The following is a 16,414-nucleotide window of genomic DNA, read 5'->3' as shown; positions in this document are numbered from 1 at the left end:
TCAAAGTTGTTCCCAATACGATTTGAACTCTAAACTTATTGCTTGCAAGCCAAACACTTCAACCATCTACTCTCTAAGATATATAATACATAAAATGACTTTAATGTCCTTGCAAAATGATGAGCTTCTTGAAATACCTAGTTATTTGACAAAATCCTTTGCATATTCAAAATTGTTGATGTTTGACAATTTCAAGACATTTTTGTCCTTCAGACATGTTGAGATTTGCATGATATATAGGTTGCAACCTTTTAATAAAAAGAAGATTCTAGGAACATTTGTAAATACAGAATGGCCTTTGTGAATATAATATGTGAACCTTAACTAAATATGCTTTAAGGAGTTTTGCAAATGTGTGACATTCGCAAATACCAATTGTGAGTGTCTTACTCTGACTGCAAATATAACATGACCTTTGTAAATATAATCTGCAAACTTTTGATAATTAAATGCTCTTTGAAGAAGTTCGTAAATGTTTGCTAACATTTGCAAATATTAGTTATGAACTATGTCACATGGGTGCGGGTGCGGGTGCGACACGGGTGCGGCACAATTTTAAAATTTTTGGACACGGGGACTCGGCAATATATATATATATATATATATATAATTTTATTTTATTTTTAAAATGCCACAGGTGTCTGTGCAGTCACAGACTGTGACGGTGCACAGGCACAGCACTGTGCACTGTGCACAGGCACAGCACTGTGCACAGCACTGTGCACAGTCACAGACTGTGCACAGTGCACACTGCAAAGACTGTGCACAGTCACAGACTGTGCACTGTGCACAGTCACATACTGTGCACACTGCAAAGACTGCACAGTCACAGTGCCTTTTTTATATATTTTTTTTTAAATAAAAAATTAGTTTTTTAGAGACATTTTTGGACTCGGTCAAAGTTGACCGAGTCCAAAATGTGGACGGACTCGGCCTGGACTCGTTGACCGAGTCCGACTCGGCGTTGACCGAGTCCGGGCCGAGTCCGAAGCCGCACCCGAGTCCGCACCCGTGTCGGGGCGTGTCGACTCGGGTGCGGCACCTCCTTAGCCGAGTCCGTGTGACATAGGTTATGAATGTCATTGACTTTTGCACTCTATTGAGACCTTTGCAAATACAATATGACCTTTGCAATTATAATATGATCTTCGTGAATATAACATGTGAGCTTCACTTAAATAAATACTTTGGCATTCGTAGATATACGTACACGCGGATCTTGTGTTTCATTTGCAGGCTTTTCAAATATTCATACATTGAACATGAGATTCGTAAATTTTTTCAAGACTTAAATATGAATCTTCTCATGTTTTTGTGAATGTTTGTACGAGCATTAATTGCAACACTTTGTTATTTAAAAAACGTTTGTTGTCTCCAACCCATTTTACCCCATCTTGTTTTCTTGGCAAAAAAATTTAGTATTTTTTATGATTATTTTTTGTGACACTTCATCGAGGACTTTTTGAGCGCTCGAGACATCATCAGTCGTGAACAATTATTTTTTTGTATGAATTAGTTATTTTAGCTGTGCATTTGCATGCATTAGTTGTTTTGGCCTTTTTTTTATTAAATGAATAGATAAATGTACAACTCTTAAAATTGCTTTATTTCTCTTATTCTACGTATTTTTTGGGTTTTAGGCATGCTTGTTTATCCTATGCTTCAAATTTATCTTATGCAAAAAAATATATTGTTCTCTTGTTGCATTGCATTTAAAATTAAAGGTAAATTTTATTTTTGCTTAATTTTATCTCCATATATTTGCTCAAACTCTTTTTTCTGTGTTCCTTGCAAAAATGAGGATGACATTGAACGCTATAAATGTTGAAAATGTCAACTAAGATATCCAAAGGCAAGATATGTCATTTTGGATTAATGTTTTTTGTATTAATTATAGTTTTTTTTTCAGTTTTTTTTATCTTAAAGTTAATTCTTCAGACAACTAATATATTGATAGATGTGTAAGATGTTTCTTAGTAGTCAAGGTTAATTGCTTAGTATAAATTGATGTCATGATCTTTTTTATTTTTTATTATTTTTAGTAAATTTAAAATTTTTATTATTTGATGAGACAAACAAATTCAATGTGCATAGATGAGCTGGTTCATTTTGAATTAATGAAATGAATAAATTTATCAGCAAGTTCATTTTCTTAATGAATGATTGCATAAGCATGTTCATTTTTTAATGAATGAAATGAATATATGTATTGATGGGTTCTTTTTTTAATGAATGAATGAATATATGTATGAGCAAATTCATTTTTTAATAAATGTATGAATGAATGTATGAATGTATAGATACGAATATGCATCGAAGTGTGAGAAACTATGAACATTTGTACATCGGAGTTGTGAACCTTAGAACATTCGCAACTGAGGATGTAACCTTATTGATTTGATTTGATAGCATTCATACATCAAAGTGTACCCTCATGACATTAGCACATAAGAGTGTATGTCATTTTTTAACAAATAAGAGGTTTGCATATAATAAACACATTTTTGCAAACCGGAAACCATATTTGCGTATGTGGGGACTTTCATGTCGATCTACTTTAAGTATACAATAACTTAAACTTGCAAAATGACATCCACAAATACATGTTTAGTTTACAAATATGCTATGTGAATGTCTTGACCTTCACAACTCTCGAAGATGGATGTGACCACATTCGCAAATATGGTTTCAAGTTCGCAAAAATGTGTTGACTGCATGTGAACCTCATATATGTCAAAAAATGATTTTTTTATAATCTTATATGTGAATGTCTTGAGGTTCACACATTTTGATGTGAGAATATTATCCAATTGATAAGGTTAAGTCCTTAGTTGGAAATGTCTTAAGGTTCACAACTTTGATGTGTCATTCAATTATTGTGAAGTTCTCACATTATGATGTGTGACATCCAATTGATAAAGTTGTCTTCAACAGTGAATGTTGTGAGGTTTGCACATTTTAACGTGTGAATGTCATCTAATGGATAAGGTTGTCTTCAGTTGCAAATGTTGTGAGGTTCACACAATCTGATGCGTGAATGTCATCCAATAGATAAGGTTGTCTTCAATTGTGAATGTTGTGAGGTTCACACATTTGATGTGCGAATGTCGTCCAACTGATAAGGCTATTTTCAGTTGAACAAAGGTCTCGAGCAATCATTTGAAACTACGCTCAGATGTTGAGGCGCACGAAGCACAATTAGACAATTACATTTGTTTAGATGCAAGCCAGCCACGTATCCCTCATCACCAATAATCTTTACATGAGCAAGCCCCATCTTTGAAATGGTGGAACCTCACTCGGTCTCTAACAATTATTTCCCTATCGACAATCTTGGATATGAGTTTCGCTGCGACATGGCAAGTCTACACATACACGCAAATTCTTCATGATCCTTATAGCAATGCTGCTAAGCCCATAATCCATAGCTAGTTTCTCACTGTGCACATTAAGCGCATTCTCCTCTTCTTCCTTTATATCATGTAACACAGACTTGGTATCATGAACGTAACCTGCAAGCTTCAATCCAATTCCCAGTTCCTCCAACTTCTTTAAGATCTCATCAGATCTTGGATATGATTTATCACCTGCAATGAACTCATGAATCGATCTCTCAACTTCTATAGAACTTGATCCCGACGTCTTATGAACATTCCTATCTCTCATCATCTATCATCTGGGGAATTTGTTTCACGTCCTCTGGACGCCCGCATGCAGCATAAATATTAGATAAGAGTACATGATTTCCTACATTACATGGTTCTAACTGAAGAAGTTGTAGCAATGCTTCTTGAGCTAGCTCCATATGTCCATGGATACGACAAGCTGAGAGCAGGGCACCCCAGATACCTGCATCTGGTGCAACCAGTGGCGGAGCCAGAAGTTTTTCCTTGGGTGGGCAGACTTCAAGTCTCGGAGACAATGCTATGGTCTTGAAGGACGATCCATTTATTCGGACCAGTGGCGGAGCCAAAATTTTTTCGCTGGAGGAACAGTCATTCGTGGAGAGATAAAACTTAAATAAGCCTTTGAATTAAAATAACAATTGTTACAAACACAAACAACTAAATTTATGAACATAATAAGATAAAACCTTAAATTGTACCTTTAAACTAAAAAAAAAATTGTTCACTTAAGAAATACAAACAACTAAATTCATGAAAATTTTACAATTGGCATCTTCTATTTTTCATATTTTGAAAGCAATTCATAATTGCATCATCACTGATGGTATCAAATGTCTCCTTCTCTATGTAAGTAACCAAAGCATCATTGATCCATTCATCTCCCATTCTATTACGTAGACGACTTTTGATATTGTTCATAGCTGAAAATGCTCTTTCAACACTTGCTGTTGCAATTGGCAAAGTTAATGCCAACTTAATCAATAGATACACATGAGAAAATACAATGTGCTTTTGAGTTGCTACCATCATCTCTGCTAGCTCTACTAAAGATTTTAAATTTGAAAACTGATCACTGTTTCGCATGTCTGCAATATATATATCAAATTGATTTTCCAGTCTAATTATGTTTACGTTAGAAAAGTCCTTAGGGTAAAGCTCGGCAAGACGAATCAACTTATCTTTATCAAAAGCAGAAAAAGAATTCTTTGGACTCAAGCATGCCATTGAAAGGAGGAGCTCTGTATTTGCTTCAGTGAAACGATCATTCAACTCTTGAAGTTGCAAATCAATAATAACATAAAACATATCAATACGATAATGATGCAATGTGGTGATCTTTTCAACCTTATGTCTTGGTCGTCCTTGAGGTGTATATGAGTCCCCTAGATCAGGAATCAGAATATCAAATCTCTTACAAAATATGAACACTTTGTTTATGAGAGAGTCTCATCCATTGTCTCTCAGACCTTGAAGGCACTGTTTTGATATAGTGACTAAACTCATAGCATTCACAATGTCTTGATCTTTTCGCTGAAGTGCTTGTGAAAGATCATCAATTATTCCCAAAACTTTACACATCAAATGTAAGCAAAATACAAATTCAAAATCTTGCAAATGATGATATAAAATAATTGCATCTGAACTTTTTCCTGAATATGTATCTTCTGCAATGAAATCTAACACTTGAATAACAGAAGAATACATACTGAGTAAATTAACTAAAGCATCGTAATGAGAACCCCACCGAGTATCACCAGGTCGTTTGGAATTTATTTCTTGATTTAATCCTCGTCCTGTTTCAAGTTCACCCAATGCAAGTGCTTCAGCAATTCGCATAAATTTTGCTTCTCGAATAAGCTCAGATCTCTTGCATGAAGTGGAGAAAAAAGTTGACAACCTGCCTAATATATTGAAAAACACATCAAGCAATGAATTTTTTTTAGCAACACCAACTAATGCCGATTGAAGTTGATGTGCAAAACAATGAATATAATATGCAGATGCATTTTCATGTAATATAAGACTTTTCAATCCATTAAACTCCCCTCTCATATTACTTGCTCCATCATAACCCTGTCTACGCAAACTTAATATGCTTAATTTATTCTTACAGAATGCTTCTTCAATTGCTTGTTTGAGTGACAAAGAACTTGTTTCAAGAACATGCACAAGAGTAAGAAATCGCTCAACCAATCGACCTTTTTCATTAACAAACCGTAAAATAATAGCCATTTGTTCTTTAGTTGATACATCACGAGAATCATCAAGTAAAATAGAAAAAAAAGTATCTCCAAGTTCCATGATAATAGCATTTGTGGTTTGTATAGAAGCAGCCTTGACAATATCCTTTTGTATATCAGGAGATATCAATTTGTTATTTTCTGGAGCACTTTTCAATACAACTTTATTTATGTCATCATTGATCTTTGCAAATATCTTCAACAACTCAATAAAATTTCCTCTATTAAGAGATTCTTTAGCTTCATCATGCCCTCGAAATGCCAATCCTTGACTTAACAAGTATCTAATTGCATTAACAGTTGCCCAAAGGCGAAGTCTATATTCATCTTTCTGTCGAACACTTTGTTGATAAAGTATAGAATCAATATGTTGTTTTTGTTGCATCAAATTTTGACACTTCATTCGTGTTGAATTGTGAAAACTGCCAGAGCTTCCAACATGTTTATCAAACATCTTCTTGTCTTTCCAGTTATCAAATCATTCAGATACGAATGCCTCTAAACTAATCTTCTCTGTGCTTTTTGGCCTGAAAAGATAACACTGCAAACAATATGCTTTATGCTTACTTGTACTATACTCCAACCAATCCTTATACTCATCATACCAAGCTGGAATGAACCTTTGTTTTTTATGGTTTAGTTGAAACATACAATCTCGAGGTTGACAAGGACCTCAGATCATATATGCTCTACGAACATTATCTTGGATATTAGGATGATAACTAGAAATAGAAGGACGAAGTGCAGGGTCTGCAGGTAACTCTGATTCATCATTTTCTGTTTTGTATATTTTCTAACTTGGTTCTCCTTCTCGAGTTACAGAAGATTTATCAAAGATTGACCTTTTCGATATAAACTTATCCATTCCTACGCAACGAAAAAAAATATGACAATGTTATATAAGCCAAATCTCATTGCAAAAAATGATCGAGTAAAATGAAATGACAATAAGAACAAGGCAGGGGGCGAAGCCCCCTGTTAGCAATCAGATGAGGCAGTGGAAGCAAAGTCCAGTGTCAGTCTGAAAAATCAAGTTCTTGATGAATGATAATTCATTTAGCCAACTCATAACACATAAATTAGTCATTGAAATCAAGATAAATAGGTTTAACCTTCTTTCATAACAAGCTGTCAGAATGCCTACAACCTATGTCACATGGATACGACTGCAGATACAGGAATACAACCATTTTTATGAAGTTTCCAGTATGACTTGTATATAAAGGGATATGGATGACTTTTCTTGAAAGTTTAGGATAGCATCCTACAAGTTTCTATAAATTTACCATACACAATCTAAATCACTTAAACATTTATATACTATCAGACTTTCCGTACTAACCAAAGTCCTTGTCAGAAAACAACCTCTGTAGTATGAGATACATACAGATAAGCACCATGCTCCCACCTCTATACCTCATAAAAACAGTTCACCTATATGCCCCTTTACCATTTGTAGAGACACACTCCGTGAAGTCATAGTATAAGGAAGCCTTTAGTAAAGAAGTGAGGGTCAAGATTACAGAGAGAGAGAGAGCTGGAAGAAGAATTTAAACAATAAAGTTCATTAATCACTCAACCAAAAAGAAACATGAGAAGCTTCATAAGTAGTAACAAACAGAATTAACATAAAACATGGCTAAAATTTCAAAAACATTATTCTGTATCAATCGACCAAGTTGGCCCAGGTCAATGTCACTCAAGCTCACTTACCTGATACAACAGGCTGACAAAGCTCATCTAATCATAAATGAGTTTTAAGGGTTGTGCTATTGTTGCAAAATGGGCTCATTCATCACAATCCTATTTAGAAAATGGACCAAGCATTTCATACCACCTCAACTTAAACAAAGATCTTCATTACAAAGAAACATACAACAGAACGTGAAACATTACTAGTTAAATCAAATCATACATGGCACAAAATGTGAAATATTACTAGTTGAAGAGTCAAATAGCAAAAGATAGTTAAGAAACACACTCAAAACCTAGACAATGCCTAGTATAGCAGAAATATCGAGTGTTTGAATCCAGGCCATGTAGATGGACTAGAATTGGACACCAAAAGAAGCTAGAAAAATATATTGCCCCAAACAAGTCCAAGCTACATGATTAAATACTAAAAACTTGTGTCTAATTTAAAATACCTTCCTGAGTAAAGACATGCATCTAACTAGACGAATTAAAAATACCTTTTACATTGTGCATTAGAAAAATTGACAATTTTGTTCCTTCCATGAAAATTAAATAGCTCTTTAACATGATATATCAATCTCACATAAATCAAATTTAGGGAATATACCAACTTTTCACGAATAGCTCACTTAAACTGTCAAAAACATTAGCATCCCTATCCATCACATAGCTCCACAAAGACTCACTAAATAATAACCTGAAATAGTTTTTTCTTCTTTTTTCTGAAGTAAATACACCAAACAAGATTTTTCATGTTCCCCAGTTCGGATTAGAAGTAAAAAAAAAACTAGAAACTCATTCTCTCGACGAGGAACCGCCGAAGATCTCACCTCCTAGTAAGAGACGCTCTTGCTGATGCTTTGCGGTTTCTGAGAAACCGAAGGCTTTGGTTTCTCAGAAACCGCAAACAGGGTTATCGTCGACAAGAAAAACAAGAGAGAGGGGGTACTCATAAATCCATAATCAATAACAATGACAATATTTTCCCTAAATACCTAACTGATTAGGAAAACTCGCCACTTAAAGAACATTTTAGGAAAAGCAAATTTAATGAATATCATGAAATATGAATACAATTCAAAGCATAGAAAAATTATGCAGGTATAAGAAGATTAAAAAAAACTATTTAGTACTAAAACATGACTAAATGAATTCCCCGCCAACCAAAATCAACACACAATAGTTTGCCGAAACTGAAAGACACCGCAAAGCATAATCTCAATACCATGAAGAACATGAAAAGAAAAGAAAAACTTTTCATCCTTTCTAGCATAAACCAACAAGAGATTTTCAACCAAAAATTCACGAGAACAACAAATGGTAATGAAACATAACAAAAACTCAAACAGAATTGCTCACAGCCCAAAGAGGAGAAAGGAAAAGAAAACATACCCTGAAATTGTGGAGGTAATAACTTGGGGAGTTAGAAGAGGAAGACCAAGAGAAAGATGCACCCACTGAAGCTACCATTTATACAGAAAAAGGAAGCAGAAAGAAGGAAGACTCAATGAGGAGCACCCATTTCAGTGATAACAACCTTGTTTAAGGAATAATTGACTTTCCATCATTCAGGAAAACATGGCAATTTGGAAATGGATGAGATTGTACGAAAAGAGACAGAAAAGATGTTGTTGCAGTGGTGGGTGTTCAGTGGGGAGGAAGAATCAAATTCAGACTTTCACCTTCGAACAAGCGAAAGAAAAAGACTCATGAGACAAGACCCCAAGGGTAGGGACTAGGGAGGTTACCTGAGACAGTGCGACGGTCGGCTGCTAGCGATGGTCACCGGAGATTGGTGAAGGTCCGACTGACTGCGACACCAGTGCCTCGCGTCGCCGGAGATTGCAGCAGAGAGGGAGAAGCTCGGAGGGGGGCACCGCCACCGCGGGTTCACCGAAGGGAGGCCGGCGGCCCGACGACACTGCAGAGCACAGGGGTTGCCGGCAAATGGGGTTGCCGCCTTGCCTGTGACAGAAGGGGAACGCCGGAACGGAGGGGCAAAGCTTTAGAAAACTGGCAAGGGTTTTACCCCTCGCCCCTTTTGGCAGGCTCTAGACTCATCGAGAGCCCGGGTCCCGGTCGACTCGGTTTCCCGAGTCATGAGTCGACTCGGTTTCAAAGTTTAGGGTGGGCGGCCGCCCACCCGTGGCTCCGCCACTGGGTGCAACCCTCAAAGACTTCACCAGCTCATGAGCCTCAACCACACGCCCAGCTCGACCAAGGAGGTCGATCATGCACCTATAATGCTCCACCTTGGGCTCAATTCCATATCTTCCAAGCATGAGATAGAAAAACCGCTTTCCATCGTCAAGCAACCCGGCATGCATGTAGGCACTCAAAATGACAATGAAATAACATCATTGGGCTCAACTCCTTCCTTCTCCATCTGTTAGAAGAGGGTGAGAACATCCTCCCCATGCCCGTGTAGTGCCAACTCTGATATCATGGCGTTCCACGAGACCACAGTCCTCTCACACATACCATCAAAACTTGTGCGTATTCCAAAGTTCCACTTTTCACGTACATATCTATGAGAGAATTACTAAAGAAAACACTCAGCTTAATGTCGTTCTTGTCGACATAGTTGTGCAGCCATTTCCCAACCTCCAGCGCACCCAATTGAGCACAACCTGAAAGAACACCAACCAATGTGACTTCATTCGGCCTCATGCCATCGGTTTGCATCCGCCGGAAAAGCCCGAGCGCATCTCATTCTGCACTAGGCCGGTGATCATGGTGTTCCAGGTAACCAAAGACCTCTCTGCAGAATGCATCTCAACATCTGAGTGTAGTTTCAAAGGATTGCTCGAGACCTTCGGCTAGTCTTTGGTGCCCATGAACATCCCTTTGTTAAGAATGGGTCTCCGACTTGCAATGCACATTTTCTATTGCGAGATCATTGGTGATGGGACATATGGGAGTTGGGATAGCACCATGGTTCAAAGTCGATCCCTCGTTGTAGAGGAGGGGCCAACAGCAACCTTTGTTGAGTTCTCTCCATCCCCAGAAAGAAACGATGAGACACTCCTATTTGAGGTTCCAAACCTTGATTGGAACTCTTAATGCTGGTTCCTCATGTCCCATTCTCGTATATATTGAGTATGATTTGGTACTAAAAAAAATCTTATTGCTTTAAATAATGGGTATATTGAAAATTTGACTGACTGATTTAAATTCAGTTTCATGAGGTGTCAAGAGCCTTTTTATTTGATTGATTATTTCTTGCAACTTTATTTATTATGGTACTAACATTGTCGGTCCCGAACAGAGCTTTCAGAATGGGGGCAGGTGCAGTGTGATGCTCTACTGAGTGAAAAAATGAGTGTAGAAATATGTGGTATGTATTGGCTTGATCGGTGGCGTGCGGTGATAATAAGGTACGCGATAAGCAACAATATCGTCGTTAGTGCATTTTTGTATGGCGGTACAAACATTGAGCATTTTGGTTAAGCAATGTCAGCGGATCAAAGGATGCTTTTGAAGATTTGGTTAAGGATCTCTCAGCTTGTAGGAGTTTTTCACACATAACGTTTGGACGCACAGGAGTGCGTGTGGGTTAGGGCTAATTCCCCCAAACATCACCTTAGGTGATTCCAACCGAGTATGGTGACTCAGGGCTAGGCGAGTGAATGCTTAAGCATCGCTGAATGAGTCTGGGTGGTGCTATGGTGTTCAATTATCAACTGGTTTTCGGACTGGGGGGCGTAAGGTTTTGTTCCTTCAGTGATGAGGTTTTGTTATACTGTACACATGGAGTCGCAATACGTTCCATGACACGCAAGGCTAAGGCAAGTTTGTACTCTTTTTAGAAGTGATAGCTAGTATGAGACAGTTATGCACTAAGTGGCATGGATTACCTAGAATACGCATTTGAAGATGTGCTTGATTAGCTTCCGTTAGGCAGCTACGCACGAGGTGGTGCGCAGGGCCAATGAAATGATTTAGTACATGAAAAAGTATTGGTATGCGGCCTTTGACCGTTAGGCTATCCAGACTAAACCGTCTGACGCGTCAAAGGTTTGCAAAAAATTTTATGCCCGTGACAGTCTGAAAGTGTGGTAGAGAATGACATACCAACTGGAAGACATGTTCAACTTTTGAATTTACATGCAGCTCGTATTTTTTGGATGGTAGTTTAAACAACACATGGTAGGCATTTGGCAACAAGTGGGAACCTCTCGTCTAGACAACTGGCTTCATGCAGATGACACATGCCCAATGTGGATGCACATGATGATAGTGATGACCATGATCACAATCATGATGATGATTCTTCAGCTTAAATGGCAAAGTTGTGGTGTCCAAAGGCAGAGCTGGGGGGGGGGGGGGGGGGCTAGCCCAGTCCTGCCTCAGAAGCCAGGTTGGACCCGATCCGGATATGAAACCCTATAGGGTTTTAAATCACAGCCCGATCTCTTTCTCTTCCTTTTCAAGTGCAGCCTCTCCCTCCATTATGTATTCCCTTTCTCCCCCATCTCTCGCTCCCTGCTTGCAGCAACCGACGATGCCAGCAGAATCCAGGTACGCCGTCTCTCTGTCCCTCTCTCCCTCTGTTTTCTCCTTCATCTTTCCCCTTCTATGCATGTTTCAGGGACTCGGGAGGCCGATAGGGAGCCAATGGCCGCTCCCTGTTGTGATTTCCCTCTGAATTGTGATCGCCAGGAGGCTGGCAGGGAGCTGACGGGCCTCCCTGCGGTGATTCCCCCCTTTGTGCCTCTTTGTGTTGTCGATAGACTGGAGGAAGGCTGATGGCCCCCTATCGTGCCCCTTTTTCCTTTATGCCTCTCTAAGGTCACCGGAAGGTCGGCAGGGAGCCCCCCCCCCTAAGGCGACGCTCTGCCTCCCCCTCTGTATCGTATTTGCTGGGAGGCCGACAGGCCTCCCTGCACCAATTCCCCCCTTTGTGCCTCTCTGTGCTGCCGAGAGATCGGCGGGAGGCCGATGGCCCCCTGCCATGCCCCTTTTTCCTTTACGCCTCTCTCAGATCATCGGTAGGGAGCCCCCCCCCTTTGTATCGTATTTGTTGGGAGGTCAGCAGAGAACCGACTCCCCCCGGTTGTATCACTCTCCTCTGAGTTGAAAGTACAGTAGGATCAATGCAACGAGCACTAGAGGGGGGGGGGTGAATAGTGCTTTTAAATATCGTTTTCAGAATTTTGACGGATTTTGCAATTCGCAAAGCAATCACACAAAGAGCACAATAATTTATCCTGGTTCGGTCTTTCCCGACCTACATCCAGTCCCCAAGCAAAACCCACTTGAGATTTCCACTATCAACCTTATGTAACTACAAGATCATACAAACGAAATTTGGTTCCACTTTTAGTAACACACCTACTAAAAGCAAACAACTACTTTAAACCAAGGAGTCCTTCCTTTTACAGAAAATTGAAAGAAGTAACAACTTACAAAACAACCTACGAGCCCTTCTTATGAATGCAAATGAGATGCAATTGGCTTTTGAGGTTGTTGAAATACTCTACTCACGAATTCACTGTCTCTCAAAGGAATTTGAGTGAAAAACTGAAGTGAAAAATATCAAGTGAGTGAGAAACTGAATATGAGTGAAAAGCAAAGAATAATTCAATGTAATTGTATTCAATTTGATTACTTTTGAGTGTAGAATGCAATCATATTTATAGTTGAAAGATTTCATATGTTGAGGGTATGAAAGGGTGTCAAAATAGTCCATTTTGAACGATCAAAACGTTTGAAAAATGAAAAGACACGCCTTTTAAAAGTTTCAGGAAAAACGGCAAAATTAGTCAACTGGAACAATAGTTAGTCGACTGATAATTAACTATTAGTAGATTGACAGTTATCGTCGGTCGACTAATGTGTTTATCAAGCCGTTTGAAAATCTGAAGATTTGAAACTTAGTCGACTAGAGAAAAAATTAGTCGACTGATAATATCATCAGTAGACTGAAAAACCTTTCAGTCGACTGCTGCTAAATTTTTTTGAAAATACATATTATGTCCGGTCGACTGATAAAATCATTAGTCGACTGCTGCTAAATTTTCAGAAAACAGACATTCTGTCCGGTCGACTGATAAAACCATCGGTCGACTAATTTGACAAAAATGACATTTTGTTTAGAAAATTTAGCGCGAAAGGATTAGTCGACTGGTGAGTCTATTGGTCGACTAATAAACATGAAAAATTAAATAAAGAGTTTTCTAAAAAGATTTTCATGAAGGGTACTTTTAGAAAAGTTTTTTTAAAGACTTTTTAGGTGAAATGCAACCGAAATATGCACTCTAAGTAAGGCTCTTACAAGAATCTAAGACTTTTAATGAATTTAATATTTGCACACTAGTCTTCAAAGATTCTTCATCGAATTCTTCAATGATTGTCATCTTTCTTTATTGCCTTAGCTGAAATGCAGTTGATTCACTTGTTCATCATCAAAACCTTGTACTTGAAGTATCATGTATGGCTTTATTGTCGTAACACGAGTCTCCTCCATGCTCTCTATTTCTACGTCTTTTCGAGTTGCAGAGAAGGGGCGTCGTCCCCGACAGAGAGCCAACGCCCCCTACGTCTTTTCAAGTTACATCACTCTCTCCTGAGTCCCCTCTGTTACAATATGCTTTTTGATTGATTGCTCATGTAGTATCTTATTTAATTGTAGAATTTGAAATGGAAAGAGGACAATCTTCGAGCACTAAGAAAAGAAAAAACTTGTTATCATTTTTTTTGAAGTTAGACAACTCTTCAGATGGACAAGTTGAGGAAACTCCAAGTCCTACTCCAACCATTCCATCATCACCTGAGCATATTCCATCTTCGAATCCAACTTCTGAATCTGATTTTTATATTGAAAGAGATCCGGGTAAAATAAAGTGTATGTATGATCACCCTGTTAATGAAATAGATTGAATTAGACAAGCTTATCTTAGGGCGAGACCTTTTCAGCCAAAACTTGCACAATACCCAAGTAGACAATGTGGTAAACAAGTGTGTCGATGTCAAGAACATTGGTATGATAAGTTTCATTGGCTAGAGTATTCTCCGACAGAAGATAAAGCATATTGTTTTTATTGCTTTCTTTTTCTTGATAATAACCCTTCTTCGAATCTCTCAGCATTGACAACAGTTAGGTTTAATAATTGAAAGAGGGTTAGTCAAGGAGAAAAATATGCTTTTCGTCGGCTCTTCACTGTCTTCATATCATAATGTATGTGTAAGAAATGCAGAGATTTTGATGAGACTGGGTCATCACATTGACAAAGTGATGAATGTTGTATCCCAAGAGGAACGTCAGAAAGCTCGTTTGAGAGTAAGAACATCAATGTTAGCTCTTCAGTAGTTAGCGCTCCAAGGTTGCACATTTAGGGGTCATGATGAATCTTTATCTTCATTGAATTATGGAAATTTTATTGAACTGGTTGATTATTATGAAAAAATGAATGCAGATGTTAGTAAAGTTGTTTTGGCTAATGCTCTAAGAAATGCCACATACACTTCTCCAGATATCCAGAGAGAGATTTTGCACATTATGGCAAACAGAGTACGAGGTATGATTTGTAATGAAGTTGGAGATGCATTGTATTGTATCCTTGTTGATGAAGCACAAGATGCATCTAAATGAGAATAAATGTGCATTATATTGAGGTTTGTCAATAAAGAAGGAATTTTAAGAGAATGATTTTTTGCAATTAAAAGTGTTAGTGATACTACCTCGTTGAATTTGAAAAATCAATTTTTTTGTATTCTAAGTAGTCACAACCTTCAAATTCAGAATATGCGAGGACAAGGGTACGATGGTGCTAGTAATATGCGGGGTGCTTAAAATGGGCTCCAAGCTTTATTTCTAAAGGATTGTCCTTATGCATATTATGTTCATTGTTTTGCGCATCACTTGCAATTAACATTGGTTTCTGCAACTAAGGATGTTCGTGATATTTGGCAATTCTTTTCTCATTTGGATAATGTTGTTAACATTATTACTTATTCGCCTAAGCGTGTTGATGAGTTGAAAGCTGCACACAGAAAAGAAATTGAGCATTTGTTAGAAGCTGGAGAACGGTCGACAGGAAGTGAGGCTAATCAGATTGGGAACTTGCATAGAGCTGGAGCTACTCGTTGGTGTTCTCATTATGAATCTGTAAAGAGCTTGATGGATATGTACGTTGCAACATATAAAGTAGTTGAGTGCCTGGTTGAAAATTCTCCAAGTGCTAGATTTCAAGCTGAAGTTGATGGTGCATACACTTGTATTACAGGTTTCGAATTTGTATTTGTCTTGCATTTGATGAATCAAATATTTGCAGTTACTGATATTCTATGTCAGGCCCTTTAGAAGAAAAATCAAGATATCTTGACTGTTATGAAATTTGTCTACACTATAAAGAATGTGCTTCAAGCTTTGAGAGAAGATGGTTGTAAAGAATTCCTTCAAGAGGTAACATCATTTTGTTCAACAAATGATATTTGACTACCTGACTTTAGTGGTTCATATATGGTTGGTCGATTCCATGGTCGTGAGTATCCCTCAGTTGAGCATCACTATCATTTTGATGTTTTCAATAAAGCTATAGATTTCTTGTTGGTGGAGTTAAATACTGGATTTAATGACACATTAGTCGAACATCTTTCTCACGATGCAGCATTGGATCCTAAAAACTCATTTGAATCCTTTAATATAGCTGATATTTGCAAGCTTGCAGAGAAGTTCTATCCTCAAGATTTTACACCACAAGATATATTTTACTTAAAAGCAGAGTTACAACATTATCAGATTGATGTGGTTTCTGATCCTCGATTTCAAGTACATACTCTACCTGATTTGTATCAAAAGTTGGTTGCAAGTGGAAGGTCAGAAAGGTATGTCATGCTAACTAGATTATTTTGTCTTGTATTGACATTACCAGTTTCTACGGCCACTACAGAACGAGCATTTTCAGTGATGAAGCATGTGAAGACAAAAATTCGTAACAAAATAGACGATGGTTTTCTTGCTGACTGTATGACATTGCACATCGAACAAGAATATACTATGAATTTAGTTATAGATTTTCTTATAGATGAATTTTATGCTGCGGGTAACCATCGGGGTCTATTTTATTT

General features: G+C 37.9%; 1 protein-coding gene, 1 non-coding gene and 1 pseudogene across 2 annotated transcripts; 1 reads left to right on the top strand and 2 right to left on the bottom strand.

The window, feature by feature from the left end:
* Positions 1 to 647: 647 nt before the first annotated feature.
* LOC149813150 (small nucleolar RNA SNORA17) lies at positions 648 to 770 on the bottom strand. Its single transcript, XR_016428398.1, has one exon. It is a non-coding gene; the product is annotated as a small nucleolar RNA SNORA17 (small nucleolar RNA).
* A 2,551-nt stretch (positions 771 to 3,321) lies between these two features.
* LOC149813149 (pentatricopeptide repeat-containing protein At3g47530 pseudogene) lies at positions 3,322 to 3,669 on the bottom strand (annotated as a pseudogene).
* An 8,290-nt stretch (positions 3,670 to 11,959) lies between these two features.
* Positions 11,960 to 15,647, top strand: LOC149813148 (uncharacterized). The gene is made up of 2 exons (XM_089991067.1): positions 11,960 to 12,037; positions 15,237 to 15,647. The coding sequence occupies exons 1-2, from the start codon at positions 11,960 to 11,962 to the stop codon at positions 15,645 to 15,647; spliced, it is 489 nt and encodes a 162-aa protein (XP_089847193.1).
* Positions 15,648 to 16,414: the final 767 nt, after the last annotated feature.

The sequence above is a fragment of the Nuphar pumila genome, chromosome 16 (assembly GCF_984573655.1).
Source record: "Nuphar pumila chromosome 16, dmNupPumi1.hap1.1, whole genome shotgun sequence".
NCBI classification, from domain to species: Eukaryota; Viridiplantae; Streptophyta; class Magnoliopsida; order Nymphaeales; family Nymphaeaceae; genus Nuphar; species Nuphar pumila.
Note: the sequence above shows the minus strand (reverse complement) of the source record. Positions and strands in the feature narration are given on the sequence as shown.